The sequence below is a fragment of the Sturnira hondurensis genome, unplaced genomic scaffold, assembly GCF_014824575.4.
Source record: "Sturnira hondurensis isolate 20B ecotype Veracruz unplaced genomic scaffold, ASM1482457v3 Scaffold0007401, whole genome shotgun sequence".
Lineage (NCBI taxonomy): Eukaryota > Metazoa > Chordata > Mammalia > Chiroptera > Phyllostomidae > Sturnira > Sturnira hondurensis.
Genome location: NW_028080032.1, coordinates 1,565,982 through 1,593,394, shown reverse-complemented (window position 1 = coordinate 1,593,394; position 27,413 = coordinate 1,565,982). Strand labels below are relative to the sequence as shown.

Sequence of the window (27,413 nt, the reverse complement as noted above, 5' to 3'; positions counted from 1 at the left end):
CACAACTAAGATAAGCCTCAAGCATTGTTCTGTGACTTAAAGAAAGACTGAGGTCTGAATATTGTATTATGAGGTTCCTTGGGAGACAGAATGGGAAACCCTGATAACTACAAAAAAAAAGGGAAATAATGCAGAAGAGAATGAAGTCAGTGACAGCTGCTTAATACTTTTGTGGAACTCACAGAACATGTAGCATTAACATTTATTGAACCGCAGGAGTTGAACAGGATTAGCATTTTATTAATCAAAAGAGGTTAGGATTTTGGGAACAAGGAAAAAATTGGACAACTAACATAAATTCAAAGAATCTTTTAAGCCAAAATACTTATTGGGTCTTATAAATACCTCCAATTCCTTAACTCTTCCATTTGTATGTATGTTAGAGTATCTTTATATGTTAGACATTTTATTTTATTTTTTAAATTTAATTAATTTATTTTTAGAGAGAGGGAGAAAGAGAGGGAGAGAAACATAATGTGTGTTTGCCTGTCACGTGAGCCCTGACTGGGAATTGAACTGGTGACACTTTGGTTCGCAGGCTGGTCCTCAATCCACTGAGCCACACCAGCTAGGACTATATGTTAGACATTTTAAATAAACTATTAGTGAAGTATTTTCCACAGGACATATAAGTTATATATTGTTAGTATCTTTTATTATCATAGGTACCCTTGAACTCATTTAGTTTGTATGGTCAAAGCTAGTTAGGCATTCACATGATATAAGAGAAATTATAAGCACCTCTATAAGACCTGTTATATTCTGTATTCTTAAATTGTTGAACTGTTCTTTGGATAACTTAAAATAAACCGATGATATTTGTAGTCACATAAATCATGCAGGTTATTATTTAAGTGTATCAAGACAAAATCACTTTTATAATCATTGAAGGCCCTGTCAAAACATCAAATTAGTTTTTATTCCTTTCTGATAATCTTTGAGTTATAGTTAAGGAGACTAAACATCTCTTACAAAACCCTGGTTCAGCTGTCTAAATAAATCTATCTCTTAATCTGAAAGAAAAGGCAATTTTGAAAATATGATATCTTTATAATTTTTTTCATGTAGTTAAGTGTTTCCAATTAGTAACTATGGTATCTGTAATCCATGGAAATTTTTGCCAGTCATCTACAAAATTTGAGTTCAGAAGTATCTAATCCAATGGTCCTGTATCTTTGGATTAGAAGTAGATTTATTTGCTTCTTTATTAAGAATATAGTCATACTCCTACAAAAGAATGAATCCCTGAAAATTATTCCCATGTGTAGATCAAAGGGTTTTTTTGAGAGATAATTTAGTAGTTAAGTGCACTAAGAGCAGTGGAATACCATCCCCTTAATAAATTGTGACTTGAGAGGGATATAAAGCAATTTGACAATCTCCTATTACAAATTCACACTGAGGAGATATTTATAATACACATTCTATTTCATCCCTGCAGTTTTTGTCTGAAGTGTTGTCCTTTCATTTCGAGGAGTGTTAGTTGACCTCTTTTTGTTTGTCAGATATAATACTCAATAGCTTAGAGGTTAAAAAAATATTTATTCATAATCCCTGACCTCAAGAAACTAATAGTCGAGTCAGTGAGACATACGAGATCTTTCCAAAAGGTATCCAGTCACATAATGAGAAAAACATTTACTGAAGACATTTACTGAAGAAGATAACAAGAAACATGGTACATAGAACAATGAAGCCTCAGTCCCTTTCAAAGTCGGTAACTTGGGACCTCACACAGTTTTCCTAATTATCACTAGCTGCCCTGTCGTATTTTCCTGAATGCCACCGATGATCTCAAATCTCTTCCCTTTCAAAGATGATTTTAGTTTTGGGAAAAGCCAGAAGTCACTTGGCACCAAATCTGGGCTGCAAGGGGGGCTTAGTCACCTGGGTGATTTGACGCTTTGCCAAAAAACTCTGCATGAGATGTGATGCATGAGCAGGCATGTTGTTGTTATGAAGTTGCCAATCACCAGTTGTCCATAGCTGTGACCTTCTGAATCATCTGAATAATTTCTGCAGAGGAATGTTCAAGTGTAAGGCAAAGTTTGATGCAGATTCATTGCTCTACTTGCTCAGTCACTTTGAATGTGATGGCCACTCAGTACACACGCTCACTCTATGGTGTCTACCACCCCCACTGACTAGTCAGTGAAGTCATCATTGTTTATGAATGTGCATTCCAATCCATTCTCCTTGGCTGCCAGGTTGCATGGATGTCATGCAAATTGTCCTCGTTACATTAACAATGGTGGGACTTTTTCCAGACAGACCTGGTATATCTTTAATATTACCTTCCTTTTTATATAGGAAAACAACTGAAAAGACGCACTTAATGTCTGATTCATATTTCCAAAATTTTCATTACAACACAATGTTGATCATTATTTTATGGGTTATCTAAATCCTCTGCTTCAGGGCCTCCGATGTGGCAGAAATGGCAGGGGCTACACTCTGCCTTGAGGTTCCACTAGGGAGGATCTACTTCCAAATCCAGTCCTGTGTAGGCTGTTGGCTAGAAGCCTCACTCAGTCCCTTGCCATATATGAGACTCTCCACAGGGCAGTTCCCAACCTGGCAGCTGGCCTCCATCAGAGTGAGCAAGTGAGAGATCAAGAGAAAAGCCCATCTTTTTACAACCTACCAGCAGATGTAATACCCTATCACTTCTGCTGTATTTTACTCATTAAAAGCTAGTCATTAGGTCCTATCCACACCCAAAAGATGGACTACCAGGAGGTGAGATCATTGGCAGCCATCTTAGAGACCACATGCAAATTACTGCAAAATATATTCAGAACCTCCCAGATTTCCAAAAGTCTCACTGCATTGCAACATCCGTTCGAAGTCCAAAATCTCATCCCTGAAATCAGATCAGGGTGAGTGAAGTTCCTCAGGTGTAATTTTCTTAAGCACAGCTCCTGGAGCACAGTTCCTCTCCATTTGAAGACCCATGAGGTTAATGAGACAAGTAACCTCTCCTATGCTCCCAACAAATAATGATGGATCAGGCATGAATAACCGCAAATAGACATTCCTGTTCAGAAAGGGGGACATTGAGACTCACAGAAGTCACTACATCCAGCCCACACCTGAGGAGCCTAAAAACCAGGAGTTGGGATCACTGGGGGTCAGCTTAGAGGCTGCCTACCACACTGCCCTGCTACTTGATTCTAATAATAAAAGAAATAAAATTTTAGAGAAATATTTTATGAAGCTTGAGGTGTAGCTGATTTTCCAACATATACTGCATTACTGAGAGTTTGTACTGTAATTTTTCTTTGGCTCAGGGTAAATTTTGTTTTGGATGGCAAGAATATTATAGAAAATTCCTTAAAAATTATATCTCCCACTATCATGGTTATACATCTGATCATTGATTCTCAGGTTGTTCACTATTCCAAAAATTTTCAAACTGTTTTCCTAAAGGTTAATTTAGCAACTGTTACCGTTCCACACTGATTCCTTGAGCTGGATTCTGTATTTCTTCAATTTATCAATATACCTTGCATTTGTATAAAATTCAAATTATGTTCCTTGGTGAAACACCAGTGTCTGTACTTTGACTATGAGAGCTGCTCTAATATATGTTCTGCAACACTGACTGAACCAGAGAAATAACTTTTCCACTTCTTTTCTCTATGTTGCTTAGTTACTATTCACACATTTCCTCAAAATAACAGAAATGAAGACCTGTGAAAAGAACTAGCAATTGCATATAGATCAGGTTCTACAATTACCTAAACACTGGATAAATATAATCTCAGATAAAGACCACCAAAATTTTACTAAATATGCAGTTTGAAAACTTTTTTTGATTGAGAAACAGGCACTGGATGCTCTGTGATATTCTGGAATCTAATTCTATAAACAAAAATATCTATAATAAGTATATATAAACTATGACATAGATTAGGATAGATTAGAATTTTTTTTATTTCCATATGTTCTTAGAATAATGTCAAAATAAAAAAATTTAGAGCAACATACATTGGTATCTGTAAAAGATCAAAGATAATTGCAATATCTTTAATAATGCTTCACATTTTTATTATTCTGTGGTATTTCTATTCAAGAATACATTTTTCCTTATATAAGTAAATCTATAATTCTGTGAGCTATCTATTAAAAATGCAGAACAGACTTTGGGAAAGAACAAATACACTCAATATTATTCTTAATTAACATTTGATTATTTTTTTCATGTAAACACATTATTTTCTTATATCAGTTTTTATCTTCAATGACATAAGAAAGATCCAAAATCAAATTAGCTGTCTCCACAGCCACCTTCAGGCCACTAAGCTTAGCAGTGAAACAGTCCAAGGTCAGGTTGTTGGCCGAGCCCACAGCTTCATGTGGAAGGCAGGGTTGTGGTGCAAAAGGACGCTGAGCACTCCCTAAGAAAGACCAGTTGAGTTCTTCCTGGCTATTATACAGTCCACAGCCACATCTTGAAAGCAAATCTGGCCAGTGAACAACAGAGGGCGAATCTGCCTGAACTGACCAAAAGTGTCCATACTTCATGTCAGTGAGAATTTCACCTCCGTCATGTTCTAAAGAGCCGGTGAGAGATTCTAGTGCACTGCCAAACGCTTCAGTAATCAGCTGAAGTTCTGTTTGAGTACACCAACCATCTTTGAGCATGCTTTCTGATTTACTAAGAGTCTAAAGAGTAAGGAAACAATGAAAAACATATACAGAGCAATTAATGTTATAAAACTGTTTCTGAAAAATAGAGTACTTGATCAAACCCTTATTCATAAAGTTACTATTTACTTTCAATTTATTTAGGAGTTTGGCACAAGGCTAATGGGCATATACGAGTTAGCTTGCCAGGCTATAATGCCTTAACCTAGTTTTTTGTAGTAAAAATATATACCCAGTTATGATATCAGAATGAATGAATAATAAGTCTCATAATCAACTTATTCTGAATGACTACTCAGTAGTGCCTCCTTCATATACAAAGAACAAGGCATAATGCTCATATTATAGGTTTTTATACACAGGAAGAAGTTTCTGAAGAGTAATGTCTAAATGAAGTACTTATTTATATTCAATAAAATATTTGAGCTTTGTTAAAAATGAGAACATAGATATTAAGACAAAAACTATTTAGGAATGTGTACAATTTTACATCAATGTATTAAAAATATTCTTTGTCTTTAAATTAGTGAAAATTAATATGACCTTAAACTTTTTTTTTGGTTCTACCATTCTAAAAAGTTTATCCTAGAAATGTCATGATAGAAAAAAAGTAATATATTAGTAAACTAATAATTGAATGTTTGTTAAAAATTTTTCCTAACTACTTAAAAAGTGACCACTTTTAAAAAAATTTCTTATCCAGGAGGTTTGAACCAGATGAGATAATCTCTAATGCATATTCTTTTTCCATATTTTAAATGCTGAATTGTTACTTCAAAATCTTACTCAAGATATCTTCATTCTCCAAAAAACTTTTTCTAGTTTACTCAATCCAATTTACAGACCATTTTATTGCCCATTCAGCATCCACAGATTGGCACTGATTTTGTTTTTCATAATAGATATTCTGGTAATATCTTCATGAATGGGCTTTAGCATCACGTAGATTTTAAATTATTTGAGGAAGCAAGGTGGGGCATGTCTGCAGAAAACATTTATACTCTCTCCAGTCCTGGTTGTCCACCAGAAGCTTTGCAGAGACTTTTAATAACATTCTTTTTTTTTTAAGAATCATTATTTTTTAAAAGATTTTATTTATTTATCTTTAGAGGGGAAGGGAAGGAGAGAGGGAGAGAAATATCAATGTATGGTTGCCTCTCGTGGGTCCCCTGCTGGGAACTGGCTTGCAACCCAGGCATGTGCCCTGACTGGGAATCGAACCGTGATCCTGTGGTTCACAGGCCCACGCCCAATCCACTGAGCTACACCAGCCAGGTTAATAACATTCTTGACCAACCAAAGAATCAACTGCAAATATCTCATATCTGCACATATGTTTTGAGAAACATATACCTGTTTGTGTCTAATTTCAAATAAAGTAGGCCAGTGTTTAATAGCTAAGTAGAACTATAATGCATTAAATTAATCTCTTGTTAGGAAATGGTTTCCTAGATTAATAAAAAAGATTCTACTTAATAAAAATAGTATATATCATAAGTGGATACCGATTTAAAAATTATAATAGAATATAATACTTGAAATGCTTTAAAAAATAAAATTATGTCTTCTCTTGATGATCCACCACTTTACTTGTGAATCATTTACTATTACATCACAGCAGCTTATATCTCTAATATGACAATTCCCATGAACAGAATAATCATTTCAACATGCAATATTTAGACAAAACACAAAGAATGTGATCATTTGGTAAAAGGTTACATTAATAATAGTCATTGTGATAAAGATATTACCTTATATTAGCAAGTGTTATTTTCCTCAAGTGTTTTCCAATACAATATCTGATTTAGACAATACAGAAATTAAGCATTTAAGGCTCTAGGGAATTATGATTTAGCTTATCATAAAATGAATACTGCCAAGAATTCAGCTAATCTGAGAAGGACTATCAAACCTACCTCGTGTCTGATGTATGCTGCCAAGTGAGTTTCAGTACAGCCACCTCCCAGCAAAACACATGGTTCCTTGATTGTTAACTGTAAAACATGCAGTGCTGTCTCACATGTGAGCTGCACGAGAAACAAATCATCAGAATCAGACAGTGACATCAGGTACACAAAAAAATATAGCCATATTCTCAAGGCAACTTAGATAGTCAACTCAAAGAGCCTGATTTTAATTGCAAAAGAACAAAACCTGTGTTTCCAAGGTTGTAGTGTGATGAATACATTTTGGAATAATAAAGATTAGATATTTAAAAAAATATATCTTTGCCAAATGTTTGTTTTCATGGACCAGATCAATATCATTTTTCATATATATTTAGCTCTTCAAATTGAGATTCACAAATGAATGGTCTAAAAATAACTGGGAGGCCCTGGCTGGCGTAGCTCAGTGGATTGAGCGTGGGCCTGCGAACCAGACGATCGCGGTTCAATTCGCAGTCAGGGCACATGCCTGGGTTGCAGGCCGGTTCCTTGCAGGCTAACTACCAGCAGGGGATGCACAAAAGGCAACCATACATTGATGTTTCTCTCCCTCTCTCCTTCCCCTCTAAAGATAAATAAATAAAATCTTAAAAAAAAAATAAAAAAATAAAAATAACTGGGTAAGCAAGGTTTGCTAGTACCTGTACTAAAAAATTATTTTAGTCTAAATAAGTTAGCTGAATAACTAATATAAAATTTATTTCAAATTGCTATGGAAATGATAATACAGCTATAACCCAGCTATATTAAAAACACATAGACCTTTAATATTTATCAAGGGTGTAACCTTGAATATACATGAATTTTCAAGCTTGTGACCACTGCCATAGGTTGTCACTTTCCTTGTATAAAAGTTGCATGTGCTATTGCTGGTAGAGAACAGATTCTATTAAGAGGTGGATGATGGGTATGACTGGGGAACTCATTAAGTGAATTATTCACACACATTTAGCATCAAAGAGTGCATAATTCAAGTTAATTTCTTAGGAAAAATTCATTTGTTAAGGATGTTTAGATTATTTGTAAATACTACAGATAATTCATAGTAACACATGCCAGGTATAGGGTGACTGTAGGGTGTACTTGTCATCTTCTCACTTCTGTTGTTTTCACTTTCTATACCACCTAGAGAAGTTACCGGGGTTGTGGGGAGCATAGCTTACCAATGTGAAAAGTAGTCGAATCTTTCTGAATGGCTATGCCCCTAGATACAGAAGTCAAAGTTCATTACTTACCTTCAACTCATCCCAGACAGTGTCATTTCTGTTGCCGAGAAGCAAGCTGCAGACAGTCTCTTCATTGGGAATAAGATGAAAAAACCACTTGAAGCCATATTTTGCAGTGCACAAATCTTTCACACTTCCATAACTACCAGGAGAGATTGAGCTGAGGGAACCAATAGGCTGTGTTCCTATTTTTTTAAAGTTTAGAAAACACAAAGCATATGAGTAAAGATGGAGTATACAATCATTTAAAATTATATTTTCCCCAGCCAATGTACGTCCCATAAACATATCATTTAAAATCACATATAGGATAAAGAATTAGATGCAGCTTCTTAAACCTATAAATAAGTAGTGTTCTACTATTAAAATGATATACAAACAACATAAAGCAGAGGTCTTGTTAGTTTACTGACTTCCTTGAACATATTTTAGAAGCTATTTTGTACTCTTCAGAAAAAAGGACACAAAATTTTGCATACATTTTCTAGGAGTCCAGGAACTCTGGAAGCCCATTCATAAATCACAGATCCAAACCTAAGAACCCCACTAACCTGGAATAGGGTTAAGTGAGAGCAGAGGGTATTATTTTTAAAAGGCATTATTATCTTCACCTTAAAACACAAATTAGAATGCATTACAATGCCCAAATAGCAGTTTTGGGCTCTATATAGCGAGCATATAGTATTTTCCCCCCAGCAACTGTTTATATGTAAATAGCTACCTAAATTATGCCAAAATAAAATATGTAACATTCTAATTTCATTTTGTTATTCCTTGATATATTATTTTGCTTGCCCTTTGCACAAGGGAAAGTATACAAAACACAAATTAATAAAAGTAGAGAAGTCAGGATGACTAGGTTTCCAATATCTCTAAAACTTAGTTGATGTACGAAATGACCCCAAACTTGTGTAAGAAATAACAACAGTCATAACATGACTGTTTAAAGTCTTAACATTAAACCTCTGAGCAACGCAGTCCTTTCGGCCAGTTTCCGGTTTCAGGTTTTAAACCTAAGGGGTGTTAAAATAGTATTTTTAATAACGCTTCCAGCTCAAAAATTTTGAGAACCCAGAAAATAATCACTGTGCAATTTTACTTGAGTATACTTTTTTCATTACTTCTGAAGGCTCAAAAAAAAGGGGGATACTTGAGTGACCTACATTTTAAGGGAAAGTAAAAAGCTTACATCTTGTATAATCTCATGTGGTAGACACAACAGAGAATACATAGTGAGAGCATCTGGCTTTATTGTTTATCAGCTACTGGACTTGCAGTCAGTCATTCATGTCATTAACTTTTCAGGGTGGGCTTCCCCATGTGAGCGTTAAATGAGACAAGGTCTACTTCACAAATAACCCAAACGTTATAAATGCTCTAAGCCATGACAAGCTTCCCATCATCCACGCTCAGTAAGTTCACTATTTGCCCTTTCATGATGACTTCACTATTTGGTTCAAATCAATAAAGAGGAATTTTGTTTGAGGGGGGAGAAAGGAGGTAATGTTAACTTAGATATACCCTGGAAAAATTAATTAGGCTCAAAACATATTTCAGCTGAGCCATGGGCTAGATATGTGTGTGTATGTATATTATTTCCCACTCTCTGTCTCAAAAGGTCTTTTATCCCAAGATCGAAGACTAAAGCTCTATTAAAACTATGTTCTAAATTGCATATGGGATAAACAATTGAGGACAATTGTGGGCTGGTGTGCAAACTCAGTGCCCATTCACATTTTTATAGGAAAATGCTTCATAACAACTAAATAATGTTATACCTAATATTCCCAATTGGAAATTACCTGATTCACTAAAAGCCATCAAATATTTAAGTCTGACCCATATCAATAATAAATTCCAAATAACTATTTGCATTAGTTAATAATTTCCTTTTTGACAATCTTACAAAGGTAGGGCAGTAACCCAGAGATGTTATATATTCAATCCTTGCCATATATAGTACTCCTTTTTTGATGATTTATAAGAGAAAAATTAGTGAACTTTAACAATGGTTTATCTAGTAACTTACAAATGATAATTCATCAGAATAAAATAACCGTCTTTCTGACAGATTGTTGATGCAGTTAAAGGAATACTAAAAAGTGGCTGAAATGAGGAACTCTTCAGTTTATCATTTTATAGGTACATATCAACTGTACATCTGCTTTTAACTTACTGAGTTTGTGAAACACAGTGAATTTTTTGCCTATTATAATTCTGCATGTTATTATGTTACAGTCAATTCAACAAACATTTTGGAACACCTACTATGTACCAGGCCTGCTGTAGGCTCTGAAAATAAAAGATGATCCTGGTTCTCAAGGAGCTCAGCTGGGAATATTTGGGATATTTAAAGCTAGAACACACACACACACACACACACACCCTTAATTAGGAACCGCTACTTAGGCAGCAGTGCAGTTGTTTGCTGGAGTTATATAAAAGTGAAGAAAAGGGAATATCCTTTTTCCAAAGTTGCCTTCTGAATCATGAAGGATTTAAGTGCTTTGTAAAACTCACGTAGAATTTTGTGAAAAGTGTTAAAGACTTTATGATTATAATGATTTTAGTATTCTCAAAAATCTGTAAGATATTTGGGGGTTAAATTTTAGACAATAGACTCTGTAGTACATTTTAGAACTGGGAAATGCATAGAAAATAGCCATAATCACTCAATATTTAATAAGTGAACAATATAGGATCTTTTCCAGAAATGTTTGCTGCCAGAAATGATACTCACATAAGCTGCGAGGTTGGCGGCTTCTAAAATTTTTCAAGATGTTAACAGTGACACACACCAAGAATATCTTTGCTCAAAAAAGTATAATTTATTAACTGTAAGGGGCAAAAGCTGAGTGTTTTTACCTGTCATTTTACTCAGAGGTTCCATCAGAGCCGCTCCGACTCTGTCAACGGCAATAACACCGTGCATACTGAGAAACTGTTTCAAAGATGGGTGTATCACTTTTTGGCACATGACAAGATCTACATGGTCACCAACTAGCTGCCTTCCTAGGTTAAGCAACTGGTCCAGAACTGCACTTTCAAGAGAAACACCACAATTGACCACTACAGTTCCTTCTCCAGTATCAGAAAAGTCTCCAGATAAAGACACACGAAAGAGGGCCACCTTGAAGGAATCTGATTTTTTGAAAGGCAGTATCTTCATCAATTGAACTTCTGACATTTCAATAAGTATTCCAGGCAACACAGTGGAATCTGTAACTCTTTGACCTTTTAGAGGTACAATTATATTCTTTCCTAAAATGATGTGGCCTTTGGTGTTTTCCGGAATTGTAAGCAAAAAGGCTCTGAGAATCAGAGTGCTGATGTGTTCTATTTCCTTGCTGGTGAGCATACAGGCAGGCTTACTTGTTACCACACTGCGTATCAAACAGAGGAGGGTCTGAGTGCTACTAAAGTCGACTGGGATTCGACAACCACAGACCTCAGACTTGAGGTAGCTGGTGCAGAGGCTCAAAAGATGTTTATTTAATTTAATGACAGTGGTGGGTGTCAAGCCTATTCTCTGAACATTTTCAATCAGATTGCAGCAAAGAATGGCTGTGAACAAGCCACAGTCACTGAAGCATGACACATGATTCTGCACAGAAGTCGTCAGGATCTTTAAAATGGGATGGGTGACGGAGAGGTTGGCGAGCAGGGCTGACGACTTGGAGGTTGTGCACACAGGGCCCCCCAGGCCATTGTGCAGCTGCTTCAGCCGGCCTGAAGGGCCATAGCATGACGTCAGGACTCCTTTCAAGACAGACAGGGTAGCTCTAACTCTCTCACTCGTAAGTGGTTCACTTTTACAAAGTGATGGCTTTTTAGCTTCTAAACGAAACATCTTACTTCTGGTGGCAATTTGTGAAGACAGCTTTTATTTTGTTAACCAGAGTTTTCTATTTATTTTAACATTTTAAAAAAGCATTCTTCAGGAACGAAAGTCTGAATATGCAGCATTGTGGTTATAAAATTAAATAGCTTCATGTTTACAAAGCTAATCAGCATGCAGTATTTAATGGCATTATTAGTAACTCCGAATATTTATTCTACTTCATTCTTTGACACTCTTTTGTTGGTTTCCGGACTGAGATTTTACAGACTGTTTTGCAGCCCTCTGCAGAAAGTATGTTCCGAGATGAACACCTATGAAAGAAACACCAGCTACAAGAAGCCAGTTCTTCCTAATCCAACTGGTGTTTTTCATTTCTGTTTTCAATATCAAGCTCAGATTCAAAGCAACTTTTTTCTGTAGAAAATAAAAATAAAATATTTTAGAGAAATAATTCCAAAACATTTTACAGATTTCAGTTTAATAATTTATTCAGGGATATTTTTCTTTAGAAAAAGAAAGTATTAATTGGCACATGCCTCCAGAAAATGAGAAATGTAAATCAACTTAGACTAAACATTCACTCCTTTATTCTTCAATAAATCCCTATGAGAAAAAGTACTGACATTCAATGATTTTGGAAGGTACAACAACACAGCTAGAAAGCTTACAGCACAGTTATTTGAATATGATATGCTTTGAGAAGATAAGTGCTACATTATAAAACTAATAGAATTTGGTCTTGGAGTCTTAAGGAAAGTCCGAAATGTTTTTATTCTATTATATCGAGATCCAGTATTGCCTTTTTCTCTATAACTTTGGTTTTCTTGGAAACTTTAGGTCTCAAAAGAAGTACATTTATATCAAATTCTGCTTGTAAGTAATTATGAAAACCAGGTAATTATTAGTATTCCCACTGAAGTGACTCCAACGTACCGTCGGTGTTTCGTTGTAGAAGTCTGCACAACACATTGAATCAAGCAACACACCATACTTTAAATATCTGTCTACAGTTAGCTCATTTTCTGTAGTTTTACACTATCAAATCAATGATTTTTAGTTTTGATTTCCTACAACTACTCCTTCCCAAAATTTTGGTTAGTGACAGTAAGTACGAAATCCAGAAAATGTGCTAGATGACACAGAAAATAGGATCTGATTTCCAATTCATTCTCAAAGAGTCTAAATGCCATAAAATGTTATCATATACCAAGTGCACTAGCACTTGTACTACTTTCCTTAGCAAGGCTATAAACAGTGTAACTTGAGGCATAAAATCCAGACACTTTAATAATAGGTGGAATGAATAAAAATCTCAGGTCATAGACCTTATCTGTTGAGGTTTGGTGTTTTGAAGGTGAAGGTTCAGTTGATTATTATTTTCAGGGATATGCTACCTATGCTGAAGACTTGGACAGTATTTAGCATAAATAAAACTCACTGAAGTTCTGAGCACAGGATAACATAGACTAAAAAAGTGACTTGAGATGTACAAAGAGGTGATGAGAATGAGGAAATGCTAACATGGAGTGTTAATTTGTTTACCACTCCTCTCAATTTACTTAAAGCGGCTAAACCATGGCAACTGGGTCAAAATAAAGGCAAAGATGGCCAGCTTTCTCCCTGTGATAATAAAGTCAGAGTCATCTTTTTTTTTTAAGTCCATGAGGAGGAAAAAAATCTGTTCATCTTATGACAGGAATAGCTAAGGTACTTAAATATTATTTTGATGGTTATTTTAGATTCTACAAAATCCATGAATGCATTTAAATAAAACCTTAGTGAAGTAACTTCCATACATTAATTTGCACATTATGGCACACACACAAACCACAAATCACAACAGAAACTGTGATCAATAAAATGATTTCTCTTGTGAAAAAGTTTCCAATACATAATGGTGAAATGTACTGTAGAATTTCAGTAGAATGAAGTTAGCACCTACAACAGTCTTGTGGTAGTAAGACTGGTAATCACATGTTTTGGCTACCAATATCCTCACAAAATGAGAAAGAAATCATTGAAAGTGATGATGACTCTCAAAAGTAACAAATTATTTTGAAGCTGAAATACTAGACACTAAGAGATAAATACAGCCCTGGCTGGTGTAGCTCAGTGGATTGAGTGCAGGCCTGTGAACCAGAGGATCGCGGTTCAATTCCCAGTCAGGGCACATGCTGGGTTGAAGGCCAGTTCCCTGCAGGCCAACTCCCAGCAGGGGATGCACGAAAGGCAACCATACATTGATGTTTCTCTCCCTCTCTCCTTCCCCTCTAAAAGATAAATAAATAAATAAAATCTTTTAAAAAAGAGAAATAAATACAATTAGTTTTGTCCTGGAAACAACAGAATAATAAAGAAAATAACCTTTTGCGAGTTACAGATTTGCGTGCTCTAGAACAGATTTATGGCAAGGAGACAACTGCTCCTTTAGACACACTCATGACCCTGGTGACATTGCTAGTGGAAAGGACAGGAGAAGTAATGGACTGATTGGCCTTTCTCTTTTTATGTAAATGAGCCTGCCAGGCAAGTGTCAAAGGTTTATGGAGAACAAAATTTTCTAGAAGTAACTAAAGAATATTTTGCCCACAGATAATAAAATCAACAGGTAACTCACCAATTTAAGTTGGTTTTTTTTTTTTGCCACAACTCAATACTATTTTAGAGATAATGTTTCCCATTGCTGGAACATACCATTGGCTGGAACATACCATTTGGTTACAGATTAAGTCGAACTTACCTGCAGAATGCAACCCTGCTACTTCTCCTGGGTGTGGTCTTTCTGAGGACTTGCAACTGGCAGACTATCTGGCCCAGGAACGTTGTCCTTGTTAGGTATTTGGAAAACAGGACTACTTTTGATTCTGTGCCATCCCAAGTGTATGAGCCCAATTAAAGGCACCATAACAACCAGAACTTTGTAGTCTTTCCAGAAGTTCTGAAAGCTCATAGTACTTCAGCATCAGTGCACCTAAGAAAAGGTTAACAGAGAAAAAAAACGAAACAATCCCTCAAATTACATCTAGAAAGCACCACAAGCAGAGTACCACACTCTACCCAAAGCTGACTTCTAAATGTGTTTAGTTCCGATATACTGCAATGCTAATTAGGTATGATATAGACCTAAAGATGATATAGACCTAAAGATAGAGCAGGAAGTTAGGCTTGGGAAACCTATAAAGCATTATTAAACTTTTAGTCAACAATTGTAAAGGAGCACCATTACCTGCTAGGAAAGCTTTATAAATCTTGAGAGACAATCATTCATGCATGGATATAACTTTTAAAAATAAAATTTCCTTAAATATGCAATGAGAATTTAGATTCTGCATTGTGTCAGGATATCAGTGATGTTTCAATTGAGATTGGGTCATGCATGGATTTCAACTGTAGCCAAAAATTATGGTTTGAACACTATGAAGTAGGATAAATTCATGCCATTTCCATAATTATGTACAGAACCATTGCATTTTAGACTGTTAACCCTTATTACTACTAACTCTACCCTATGGGGGTTACTGTTAACCCAGTTTACATGAAGAAACTAGGGTTAGTAACTTGCCTGGAGTTACATAGCTAGTTAGTATTTAAAACAGATTTTTACCCCGTCTGACTTTGATTTGGTAAGTGTGGAATGAGGCCAGGAAGTCTGTCTTTAAAGATCTGTTAGGTTTGGGAACTTGAGTCTAGATAAACTCTAAAGACTCCTTACACTTTTTTATTTCAGGGACACTCATTAGGCTTTAGTGATTACTTTATAGACTTGTTTTGATATGAAGGGTAACCACTTTCCAAGTTCTTTTCTGAGCACCGAACAATAAGGACTGCTTCATTATCTATAGGATATATTAAGAATTAGGTTCAATTGCATGAATTTCAGTATCACGAAATCTCTTATGGTAATTTTGTATGAATGCCATTAGAAAAATGTCTGAACGTAATTTTTACTTATTCCTTCCCTCTTGTCAAGATCAAAACACAGTACTAATGAGTTAAATACTTGAACTGTCTTTGCATTCTGTGCATATATGTTAAAAATAAATAGAAACTTAGGAGTTAATGTCTAGGTACACATATTAATTCCTAGCATTAGAAACCATTTCTCCCCAAGGTCCAAATTTACCTTTTATAAGTACTTTGTGGCTAAACTTAAACTTCTAGATGAAGAAAACATGGCCTACTTTTTAACTGAAAGTATTTTATGGCCTTTTCCTTCTCTAAAGTGCTTTGGTATCCTTCACATTTTATGCAACCTTTAGAGAGACAGTATGTTTTACTGACATGCTCATGTTCTATCTTTGGAGAAATTCAACAATAAATGGATCATGATTACATTTCGTTGAAGCCCACTATAAATAAGCCTTTGGAGCACCTGAGATTGGAAGATAAAAAAACCAACTGAGGGAGGCACTGGCTGACTTGGAGTAATGAAGGGAGAAGTATTGTGTTACTTCCTAGAGGAAAGGAGGAACGGGGCTGCATCTATGTCAACTAGCTTGTGTTGACTGACACATGACATTTTTGTTCACAAAATACCTTGAATTTAAGGTTTAGAAGATATTGTCATTAATATCTAGTCTCCTCGATACTTAAGGTGACTTTTAACATCTGTCACTCTCAACATGAGGCTATCGAGTTATGGAACTTTTAACAAGGAGCATTTCTGCTATTTGCTGATTACTTCTCCATGATCACTACTATAACTTGATTACTAGTCAGCTTTTTCCAGAATTATAAACTTTTAGGAAACAGCTTATAGAAAAGAGAGTTGTTTGGATGAATGGTTATAACAGTAAAGTTGGGATAACTCAATAACTAAAATTCAGAACAAATTAAACTACAATTTGCATAGCAATCAATGTCTGAAAAACTGTGGTACTATTCTTTCCATGTAAATCACAGTAATGTGATGTACTGTGAACCTTCCTCAAGAATAGTCTCGGATTAGTTACCTCCAATTAGATCCCTGCGCTCAAATGAAACTTTGGGTCATTCATGGGTGAAGGACAAAGGAGGTGTTCCATTTTATTTATACTGTTTGGCAGTCTATTCTTCTTATTTATTAGAATAACTTAAGGAGCTATACATCTTTTTCTAGATTCCCAGTTAAGCCTGGGAATCAGTATCTATTTCGGCTGAAAACTCATTATTTGCTACATATCACTGAGGGCCAGTAACAGCACTTCCTGGTTAATATATGACGTGGGCTGATTTAATGATTAATGACCTAAAATGTTGACTCAACACCTACGTGCTCTCTTGTCCTCAAACTCTCCCTATCTCTTGTACTGATTTGGCTAATGGAGGTGAGAGAGCAGATAACTATTTTCTGACAATTATTCTGTTGTCCTTGAACAGAGCCTTGGAAAATGATTAGGATCAGGATGATAGTACTTACTTTGTAACTTCACTTACAAAGTACTTATAGAGTCTTCACTTTTAATCCACATAAATACAGTTTTTACACCTAACAGCCCATCTCTACCAAGCAGGATAAAATTAGCACTCTTTTAAAAAAATATTTTACTTATTTATCTTTAGAGGGGAAAGGAAGGAGAGAAGGAGAGAAATATCAATGTGTGGTTGCCTCTCGTGAGTCCCCTGATGGGAACTGGCCTGCAACCCAGGCATGTGCCCTGACTGGGAATCGAACAGTGATTGTGTGGTTCATAGGCCCGCGCTCAATCCACTGAGCTACACCAGCCAAGGTTAAAATCAGCATCTTAAAATGGCCTAGTAACCCGAATTTGTTTCCTTAAGAGCTTTCCAGCACATTACATGTATTCTATTACTTAAATAACCAACTTCCCAGGGCCAGACACAAAAAACTTTACTAAAAAGGTTCATCATTAGTTGAGAAAAAGACAACAAAGCTTTGAAATATGAAATCTGATATAGTCAGTCAGTGAGATAATGTGTTCCTTATTTTGTTCATATCCTTTTGTGGAACATTTAAATACATTTTGGGGATATGATTTTGATTTAACTCCTTTTTTCTTTTCAAGTCTTTGGGATTTCCCCCCAAAATGAACATTAGCATCACTGCCATTTCTAATAAACATAATATAGGTTTATTTTTTAAAGTTAGAAAATATAGAAATAAGGTAAATAAAACTAAACATGTCTATAATCTTCTTGATTTTTAACAAAAATGTGATCATAATATACATGCTATTTTGGTAATCTTTTCTCCCCCCAAGAGTATTAATCTTCATTAGGATTTTTAATAGCTGTACAGCTTTTGATTGTATGGAGATATCCTAATTTGACAGATCGCTGATTGATAGGAATTTGATTTTTTCCCATTTTTATTGCTACATATGCTGTGGTAATAAGCATTCTTGGGAACGCTCTAGAGCCTATGCTTGCCGCCAATATATGCTGCTTCAAGGAATACGATATAGACCTACTAGATTTCTTAACAACTCATTTTTCATATATAAGCTTACAAGGTTTTAAAATCCTGATTTTTACAAAGGTTTATAGTGCCGAGAAGCAGGGAGACTAGGAAATTCAATTTGGAAATGGAAAATTAAGCTAAATAAAGTGTATCTTGAGATGGTTTTTCCCTCAAAACACTTAGCAAATCATTCCAGAGGTATGGAACTATTTTATGGACACCAGAGATCCCTGCATCTGAAATAAGCATTTCTAAAAAAGGCCCTCAAAATGATTCATATTTGATGAGCAATTTCAGGTTGGTCCCTAAGATAAGTTAGTGCTTGTTGTTCATGGAGCTTTTCTTGGGAAGAAAGCAGCAACAGAAATGACAGCAGAAGGTATTTTCCTTCCTCTTACCCTCCTAGAGTGTACTTGTCACTCCCCTTTCCTTATCTTTTCTGAATCTTCTTTAAACACACTCCTAAACAATTAAACAAACAAAAACAGAAGGCTAGGGACTCATTAAACCAAGACAAATGAAATTAGTAAGTTTTAGATAAGTAAAATAGAAAGTAGGTATGTATAGTTTTATACATCAAAATACCTTTTGTTAAGTTTGGAAAACGTTAGGGGCAATCTTAACAGATTATGCTTTCTTAGACTCTTCTTTCAAAAATATATACCTTGCATTATTCAGAAGGTTTTATATTTTTTATTTTGTTTTTATAGCAATTTTATGATACTACTTTAGAAATAAATACTAAATGATTGATTCCAAGATTAATGTCAGTTAATTTTGGCACTCAACTTAGATGGCAGAGTCCTAAAGGTCTTGGCTGATATTCTATTACGCAATTTTCAAAAGTTAAGAATTAGTGTCCTAGCTTTGGCAATAGAGTCAATCAGAATTTCCAGTGCATGATGATGGACAAGAAGAAAATTCTAAGCGCATGATGCATGCTTTTGAGGGTCACAGAGGTCAACTATCCAGTGTATTAAGCCTCGCACATTCTTCTGACTCTTATGTCAGGTATGTAAGAGGTTAACTGTAATCTCATGTCACTCTGTCCAAAATGAGAGGGCAAAAGAATCTATTATTCTCCAAACACAACATCTGGGATCTACTAATAGTTGAGATTAGCTGGGCTCATTTTAGTTCAGTTTTCTTTAGCTTAGTTCTTAGCACAGAATAAATAGCAAGAGATTAATGAACAGAATGGGGAGAAGCTTGTTGTATCTCACCCCATTAAAATATTGTATTCTTTTTGAGTACATAGAAATATAAGCTAAGAAAACACTGAGTTATATGCTTCTGACCACAATACTCTCTAAAGTTAAGGCACACCGTGTCTAGAATAGCAAATTTCTCTCCCCGTATTACAGAGATTACGGTCTCCTCAATTCCTACCACTAAGGCCTGACAGGCTTACTACAACTTGTTACATTCCAAGCTAAATGAAGGTTTTTGGGTGATAGCATTGCACAGTATGGTGAAAGGCAAAAAGGCAATTACCAGTAAGCTTCCTAGAAAATCCTAAACAGCCTGGCTATAGCTATCAGATTACTCTTTCTATGTAGCATCGTGTCAAGTGAAACCACCAAGGGTTGCTATTGGCAATGCTAAATTAAGTTCACAACAACCTGGATGCAGTAAATATTCTGTAAAAGGTTTGTACTTTGCCTACTGGGTTTGCTGGGCGCCATCTGCTGGTCTGTTGGATACAGTATTAGGCAGATCCTTTTTTTTTTTTTTTGTCTTCATTGCTGCTCTGCTTAAAGTATTTGGAAAAACTATTTTTAAAAACTTCCACCCAATGTATTTTAATCATGAAGAGGACACACGACAGACTGCTAACAATTAATTGACCCCGCTCTGTGATTGTGATATCTGATGAAGTCTACTGAAACTGTATACCTTTTCTTGTACAGTGACGGTATTTACTTTAGGTTATTTGTGAATTCTTCATTCCTGAGTTCCAATTGTTGAAGCTAAAAATCTTATCCTCAATTTTTAATATAGCAGGTCAAATTTTTGCAATTTTATGTATATACATGTTGGAAGGAACTGAATATTGTCTTTATGACCATTCAACTGACATGCTACAGAGAACAATAGTTTCCTTTTTTTCTAACTATATAACCTAAATTAACAGTTTTGCTGAACTATCCCACTCTTGTAAAAACACACACAACAAAACATTACTGTCATCTCCTGATGAACTAAATGGATCCTACCTGAGTTCTAACATTTCCATTCAGCAAAAATCCAACCACCTTCCCTGCTCCCACACTGAATCAAGGTCAGCTTGACCTACACTCAGTAGCTGGGCTGCTGACAGCACAGCCTAGTCAGTAGTCATACAGTGCAGTCAAGGTCAACACAGTTATGCATAAATATTTTATGGTCTTTGCCATCCACATCCTCCATTACTGTGAAGTTGATGCATTTACAAATAAATGATATACTGAAAGCATCATGAGTTTTATGTGGGAGCTTTACTAATAGTTGGCAGTGTAGAATGAGAAGAATGAGTAATTAGTAACTAATGAGGAAGAGAAAATCAGTTTACTGGCAGCCTGTGGCTTACCAGAAAAGCTGAAGTGTTGTTTAAAGTTTTTACAGTTTATAAAGTTTGTAGTTATATGAAAAGCTTTCTATCCCCTTTTGCTGTTTTTATACCTGGCTGCCTCTGGATGCTGGGGTTGGTGTGGGGAAGGAGGTATCAGGCAGGCAGCCAAAGTGTCCAGATTCAATGTGTAGATGCCTGGTGTTCCAGAGGTGGCTTTCAACACTCCTGGTCAGCTCTGAATCTCTAAAAAGCCGATTGCTCTCTTCATCATCTTTGAAGGTCCATTTTACTCTCCACCTTTGTTTCTGCAGATACCCAACCTGTCAGCCAGACAAAATTGTGGCTACTGGGCATTAGCACCCTCACCTTCCTATTCCCACATGTAAAAACTTCTCCATCTCACTCTGGATCTTAACTCCCTCCCTCCCTGTCTCAGAGGAAGGACCTGTTAACTATACTCCAGTCAGTGCCACCTTCTACTGTGTCTTCAGATTGTAACTCCTCTGACCTCTCTTTTTCCCTCACTTCCTACTGGTAATGGATCGTCCTCCTCTGCATAACCTGCCCATTTTTCTTCACTGAAAACCAAAAACAAATTCCCTAAAGCAGCTGCCTCTTATCAGTTTCCCTCCAGTTACTACAGAATCGGATTCTTTTCAAATAATGCTTCTTTTTCCGGAGTCACTTTCAACTTCCATCTTCAAACCCAAGTTATCTGCTTTCTTTCCCCATTCTCCATGGAAACTGCTCTGACTATAAAGATCACCAATCTCTCCCCTTATTTGATCTTTCTAAGCATTTTGATGTGCTCTTGAAACTCATCAAGTACTTGGATTCTTGTCTATTCCTTTTCAATCTCCTTTACAACAGCCCCTCAGTTTCCATCTACCTATTCAATCTTATTAAAGATCTGTCCTTGGCCAGCCTGTCCCCGTATTCTTGCTTCCTGGGTGGTCTGTTTCACATCCAAAGCTTCTACTTTAACACATCCACTAATTACTCTCCATCTACTTCTCCAGTTTAAACTCGGTATGTTCAACTACTACTATTCACCTTTACCTAACTGTGCCCATAAAGAGTCTAAACTAATTTCTAAACTCATTTCTATATGATGTAAAAATAAATCTCTTTCCTTCCCAAATTACTTATCAATCTGTATTTCCCGTTTTGGTTAGAATAAAAAAAAGCATTACCTACCAATTCATTCAATTCAGAAGTCCAGATACAGCAAACTCTACCCTTTTCCTTATACTCAACAAGCCACTTGACATGGCATTTCTTCGATGTAACTTCTCCCCAGAGCTATAGTCCTGATTACCTCACATTACCTTGTGGCTGGTTCTAGTCCACTGGTTCTCAAAGTGTGGTCCCCTCACCAGTAGCAGTAGCAGCAGCTGGGAATTTAATTAGAGATGCAAATTCTTGGGCTGCCCCTGACCTATTAAATCAGAAATTCTAGGATCCAGTAATCTGTATTTTAACAAATTGTTAGGTAGTTCTGAAGCTAAAGTTTGAGAACCACTGCTCTAGTCTACTTCCCACTAATCCGTTCTCTAAATTATCAACACAGTTATCTTGCAAAAAATCCCAACAAATCTGGTCACGTTGCTGCTTTGCTTAAAGGTCTTCAGTGACATTTTTGACTAGGAAGTGTAGTACAAATTTCTTAGTACAGCATAAAAGCCCATCAGGATCTAGTTCCTCTATACCAGCATCAGAAGGGAAAGCACAGCCAATTATTTTGGTAAGAATGCATTGTCCTGGACTGGTTAAGGAGATGAATTGTAGAATTCTACTGCCTGGGCTTTCACTCACTACCTTACCACTTTACAACCGGCTGTGTGACCTTGGACGAGTCACTTAGCCTCACTATGCCTATTCCATCATCTGTAAAATAAGAATAATGACTTCCATATCACAAGGTTATTGTGTAGTTGGCTCAATACCTGGCACTTAGTCTGGACTCAGTGATTGCTAGCTATTATTATTATTATATTATTTTAAAAGGAAAAATATTACTGGGAGTCAACCTGGAGGAAAGGACTGGAATGGCTAAGGGAAGTGGTCCCCATGAAGGAGGCCCACTTCTCTGGGAAGTTTCATTTAGCTTAGATGTCAATAAATATACTGGGATTCTCAAGAGAGAGGTTGTGAGGTCTTTGGAGCTCTTTTGATTAGAGTGAGGTGGACCTATAGTCAGATTCCACAATGTTATAGGAAAGGTAAGAGACAAGCTCCTAAAGTGAGAGCCAGGAAAACTAATTGTGAAGGAAAATAGGAATACTCAGGGACAGAGTAAAAAACAAAGATGATGAATAATTTCACATTTGTCTCTCTGAAAACAGTTAATAAAGTTGCCTACTAATTAAATATGAGAGTCCTAGTGTGATGAGGCTCTGAGTAATGATGGGAATCAAATTCTAACGTCCACCATAAATTAGTTATGATATTGGGCAAATTACTTCCTTTCAGACTCAGTTTTATAATCTGTAATATAGGGCTACATAATGAAGATTACTATATGTAATTGGAAAATGTTAGGGGCAATCTTATTACTATTTACGTATTTATTAGTACAGTGTCTAATATGTGGAAAGTATTCAATACATGGCTGCTATTATTAGTTTTGAAAGTATATTATCTTACATACAAATCATATACAAAAATAGCCACCTCTGGAGATTCCTTTTTGACCAAAGCTATTGTATATTAACATTTAATATTTCAACAAATATTTGGTTATAACATATAACTGGGGACTAATGAAAAGACAGATCCAAATGGTCATATTTACAGTGTTTATATCTTTTAGGGATTATTGATTTTCACTTCAAATATGTGTGAGATTAATTTTATTCAAATGTTTACTTAGTGTCGATTAGGTATTAGCAAGACTTCAGGCTGGGAGAAGGTGCAGAGGTGAGGCTACCAAAATGAACAAGGCATGGTTCCCAACCTCCCAGAGAGTATAGCCTTGAGAAAAGAAAGGCAGGATCCTACTGAGACACAATTAAATGCTCTATGGAAGAAAAAAAATACCGCATAGATCAAAAGTCTTTACCAAGTTGACTAATTTTCCCAAACTCCTCATCTTCTCCTATATCCTCCTCTGAATTAGTCTCAATCCATTTTTTACTTACTCCATCTTTAGTTACAGCAAGGTGTCAGTATCTATAAAAAATGGTAACTGCCACCCACTGTAACAGAAGGTAGCAGTCATTTGTTTCGTTTCTCTGTTATATTCTCAGTGCAGAGCGGAAAGTAGAGTCTTGTTCCCCTTGTTCTACACAAGGTGGCTTGTTCTACACAAGGTGGCTTGTTCCAGTGCTTTGGCTGTTGGTGCAGAGGCTATCTTCTCCAAGTGCCTTTCTCTGAGCCCCTATTCTAAAGTTTTTCCCTCTCTCACCCCCAATATTCTTTAGCACATCTTCCTATTACCTTCAAAGGCCTAACTTTGCAGTGAATGCTGTGATGTGCCACCCTGATACCCCTTAGAATGGGACACTTCCTTAGCTCCTGGAAGTGCTGAGGGAGGCCTCAATGGTCAGTCCCCTTGCAGGATAGACTATGCTAAAGAGAGCTGAAGCCCTGGCAGGTGCAGCCCAGTGCACTGAGCACTGGTGTTGGAACCAAAAAGTTGCTGGTTCAATTCCTGGTCAGGGAACATACGTGGGTTTCCCATCAGGTCCCAGGTTGGGAACGTGCAAAAGGCAACTGAACAGTGTTTCTCTCCCTCCCTTCCACTTGCTCTAAAAATAAATAAATATAATCTTAAAAAAAAATAAGAGTTGAAGTTATGCCCTCTTTCCAGGGCAACAGGCATCCATCAAATCAATGCAGGGGTATGAAGGGTTGGCTCCGCCCTTCAAGGTTTTGGCTCCTCCCTTCAACTTTTGACAATCTTGAAGGTCCAATCAAGCGCCTGTATTCCTGTGAGACGGGAGGTGGGGGGGTGTCCTCCGTTGGGACTGCATAGCAACTCAACTTTTTCTATTCACCCAATCCTGCTTGCTTTCTTCCTCAGTTAATGATCCAAAAGTCCTTCCTAATAAATATCCTGCTCTCAAGTTTCCTGAGAGTCTGCTTACTAGGAAACTCAACCTAGGAAAACCTGGAAATATCTCATTCATTTATCAATAGACTTGTTTATTGTTTCTTTTCCTATCACCTGAATATAAACTCCATGCCTGCCTTGGTCACTGCTATATTTGCTACTTAAGTACGAGAGATATACACTGTTATACATATGTAGTATATATAAAAATTCTATAGAATATACATCAAATATCCATATTTTGCCATGTATAATGTGCTCCAAGGTTTAATGCACACCCACATTTTTTGCCCAAACTTTCAGGAAAAAAAACTTTTGTCTTAATTTTTTAATTTAATTAATTATTTATTTATATTTAGATACTTGTTTTTGTACTATAAAGGAATTCTAGCATTTATTTTTGAACATATTATGGTACACAAAATTTTATGTAATAAATAATTACAAAATACAAGAACACATACAAGGTATTTCAGGTACTATCCACGTATAATGCTCATCCTTATTTTTCTCTCAAAAATTTGGGCAAAGAAGTGCATATTATACACGGCAAAATATGGTAGTCTATGTGTAGTATGGATAAATTGACAATGTTAATGAATGAATGAAACTGCAAGTAATGAGAACTTCTGAAAAATGGCAATAGGATCTTGGGCATGGTCTTCTTGGGAAGAAAGATGAACATGACCTTAAAAGGGTTTCAATTTCTGTAAACTCAAAGGCACCGAGTCCTGCTTCTGTTTTCACACGGTTGACACTATCACGCTAGCTGTGCAACAGTTCCGATGTCCAGTTCCACGTCAAAGGGTGGCTCCCACCTTCCAGATAGACACAGGCGGCCAGTGCCACCCCAAAGGAACAGGACTAACCGACGAGTCACAGGGTCCTGCTAGAAGGTGGCAGCGCAAGTGCAATCGGTGCTTTCACTGGCAAACCTTCTCCACCTACTTCGAGGTGTGCCCGAGCAGATGAAACAGTGAGGACGCTCCACACCTGGAACTCTACTCACAATACTGAACAAACTCTCGCCATCCGCATTCTTGCCACCGACAAGTATTTACTGCCTATAGCTTAAAAAAAAAAATCCTCACTGGAGAGTATGTTTATGGATTTTAGAGAAAGAGGAACATGGATCGGTCGTCTCCCTTAGGCGCCTGATGGAGGATGGAACAATAACCTAGGAGGATGTGCCCTGACCCATGATCTGACCGCAACCTTTCTGTTGTACCGGACACTCTCCAACCAACTAGGCCACCCCACCAGGGCCTGCCTACAGCTTTTTTAAAGGTAGGTCTTCAGCTTTCACAGGAGCCAACCTTCTTATCCCCGCCCCCAAATGTCCTTCTGAGGACACCCGTGACCTTTCCGGGAATGGGGAAGAGGAGCACCTATAAGTCACCTCTCTTCGGCCCAGTAGTAAACTAGCTTTACCACATGAGATTCCAGCGCTCTCACCTGCCCACCAGGCGCCGCGCCTCCCTAGGTCACCGCCACCAACGGGACGCAGAGGCCGAGCTTCACGCAGCCACGCGCCCCTCACTTGTGCTTGGAGACGCAGCTTACGTAGCACCGCGATTGTCGCGGGTCCCGCGCAAAATTCCGGTCTCCGGGTTTTAGAGAAGTTCTTGGCCGCCCTCGGACGCAGTGGCCTTGGCCGGAGGGGGGGGGGGGAAGAGGACGGGATTTTTAGCGTAACTCTCCGAGGGCAGGGTTTATTCAGCATCAATCTCAGTAAATTGTTGAAATTTAAAAATTTAAATAACACATGAGACTGACACAGTACCTTCTTTATGGCCCGTGTTTTAGAAGCACTTACCTAATAAAGTAATCGAAGGTAGCGTCTCAGGCCTCCCCGATCTGACCAATCACAAAGCTCCTGAGTCTACCGTTCCGCGCCATTAGCCTCCTTTTTGGCTACCATGAAAACCAGGAGAAAAGGATACCACTACTACTCCGGATTGGGTTGGAAAGCGGGCATGCGCAGTACGAGTGGTCGCACTTAAGCCACTTCTACCCTCTCTCCTTAGCTGAAGTTTTGCTAGTTAGCTGTAGGACAAAATTTTTATCTCCTCTACCATTCTAAGGAATTATTGAGGAAGTTATATTTATGGATATTTTAAAGTTTATCCGACATTGTAAAAGCCACCTTTATTTTCAAACCTGTCTTTTATATAATTTTCCTAATCGAAGATTACGAAGAATGTTTACATCCTTGTACATCCAGTATCAAGAAACACTCTACTGTAGAAATGTTGCGTTCAATTTTTCTTTCAATTTTCTCCGCTGTTAAACACTCTAAGTAACCGTGATGCCTCAGCTGCCAATCGTATTCACCGCGTTCACAGGCTCTGAATAGCCCGCCTTTGCCGCCATTTTGGGTTTGGTCCCTCTTGAAAAACGCAGGATCGCGGGTAGAGGCCATTTTTCTTTTGGGCAGAGTTGTGGCGCTATCCAGGCTCCTTGACTAGTGTTTTGTCGCCATCTTAAGTTTTGGTTGTAGCTTCAAGCTGGCTTCAAACCTTGAGAGGCGCTGTCCAAATTACGTTTTGTTTGAGCGCTGGCAGCATTTCCCAGCGCGCGGGGAGACGCTGGGAAGGGGAAAGTGAGCCCGAAGTATGAATTTCCAGAGCTTTTGAAGGGTGATTTATTCTGAGTTTCCGCAACTAGATACTACTACTCCAGTGACCCTGGACACTAACAAAACAAATAAAAGCCCGAACCCAAACTCTGCCACCACCATAG

The 27,413-nt window shown here is 37.1% G+C and overlaps 2 protein-coding genes across 6 annotated transcripts in view; one reads left to right on the top strand and one right to left on the bottom strand.

Moving 5' to 3' along the window:
• Nucleotides 1-4,026: 4,026 nt before the first annotated feature.
• On the bottom strand, nucleotides 4,027-26,509 carry MKKS (MKKS centrosomal shuttling protein). Of its 5 annotated transcripts, none has more exons than XM_037051648.1 (6): nucleotides 26,127-26,228; nucleotides 14,403-14,637; nucleotides 10,691-12,080; nucleotides 7,835-8,010; nucleotides 6,570-6,680; nucleotides 4,027-4,668 (listed from the first exon to the last, which is right to left on the bottom strand). In XM_037051648.1, exons 3-6 carry the CDS (start codon nucleotides 11,673-11,675, stop codon nucleotides 4,228-4,230), a joined length of 1,713 nt encoding a protein of 570 aa, XP_036907543.1. In that variant the 5' UTR covers nucleotides 11,676-12,080; nucleotides 14,403-14,637; nucleotides 26,127-26,228; the 3' UTR covers nucleotides 4,027-4,227. The 5 variants fall into 5 exon arrangements, with proteins under 5 accessions (XP_036907543.1, XP_036907539.1, XP_036907544.1 ...); XM_037051644.1 differs by lacking the exon at nucleotides 26,127-26,228 and adding an exon at nucleotides 26,488-26,509 and having other exon boundaries at nucleotides 4,228-4,668; XM_037051649.1 differs by lacking the exon at nucleotides 14,403-14,637 and adding an exon at nucleotides 25,299-25,300 and having other exon boundaries at nucleotides 4,228-4,668.
• Nucleotides 26,352-27,413, top strand: part of SLX4IP (SLX4 interacting protein) — a 215,088-nt gene continuing 214,026 nt past the window's right edge. The window contains exon 1 of the mRNA XM_037051650.1: nucleotides 26,352-27,413. The gene's annotated coding sequence lies outside the window, so the exon portion shown is untranslated.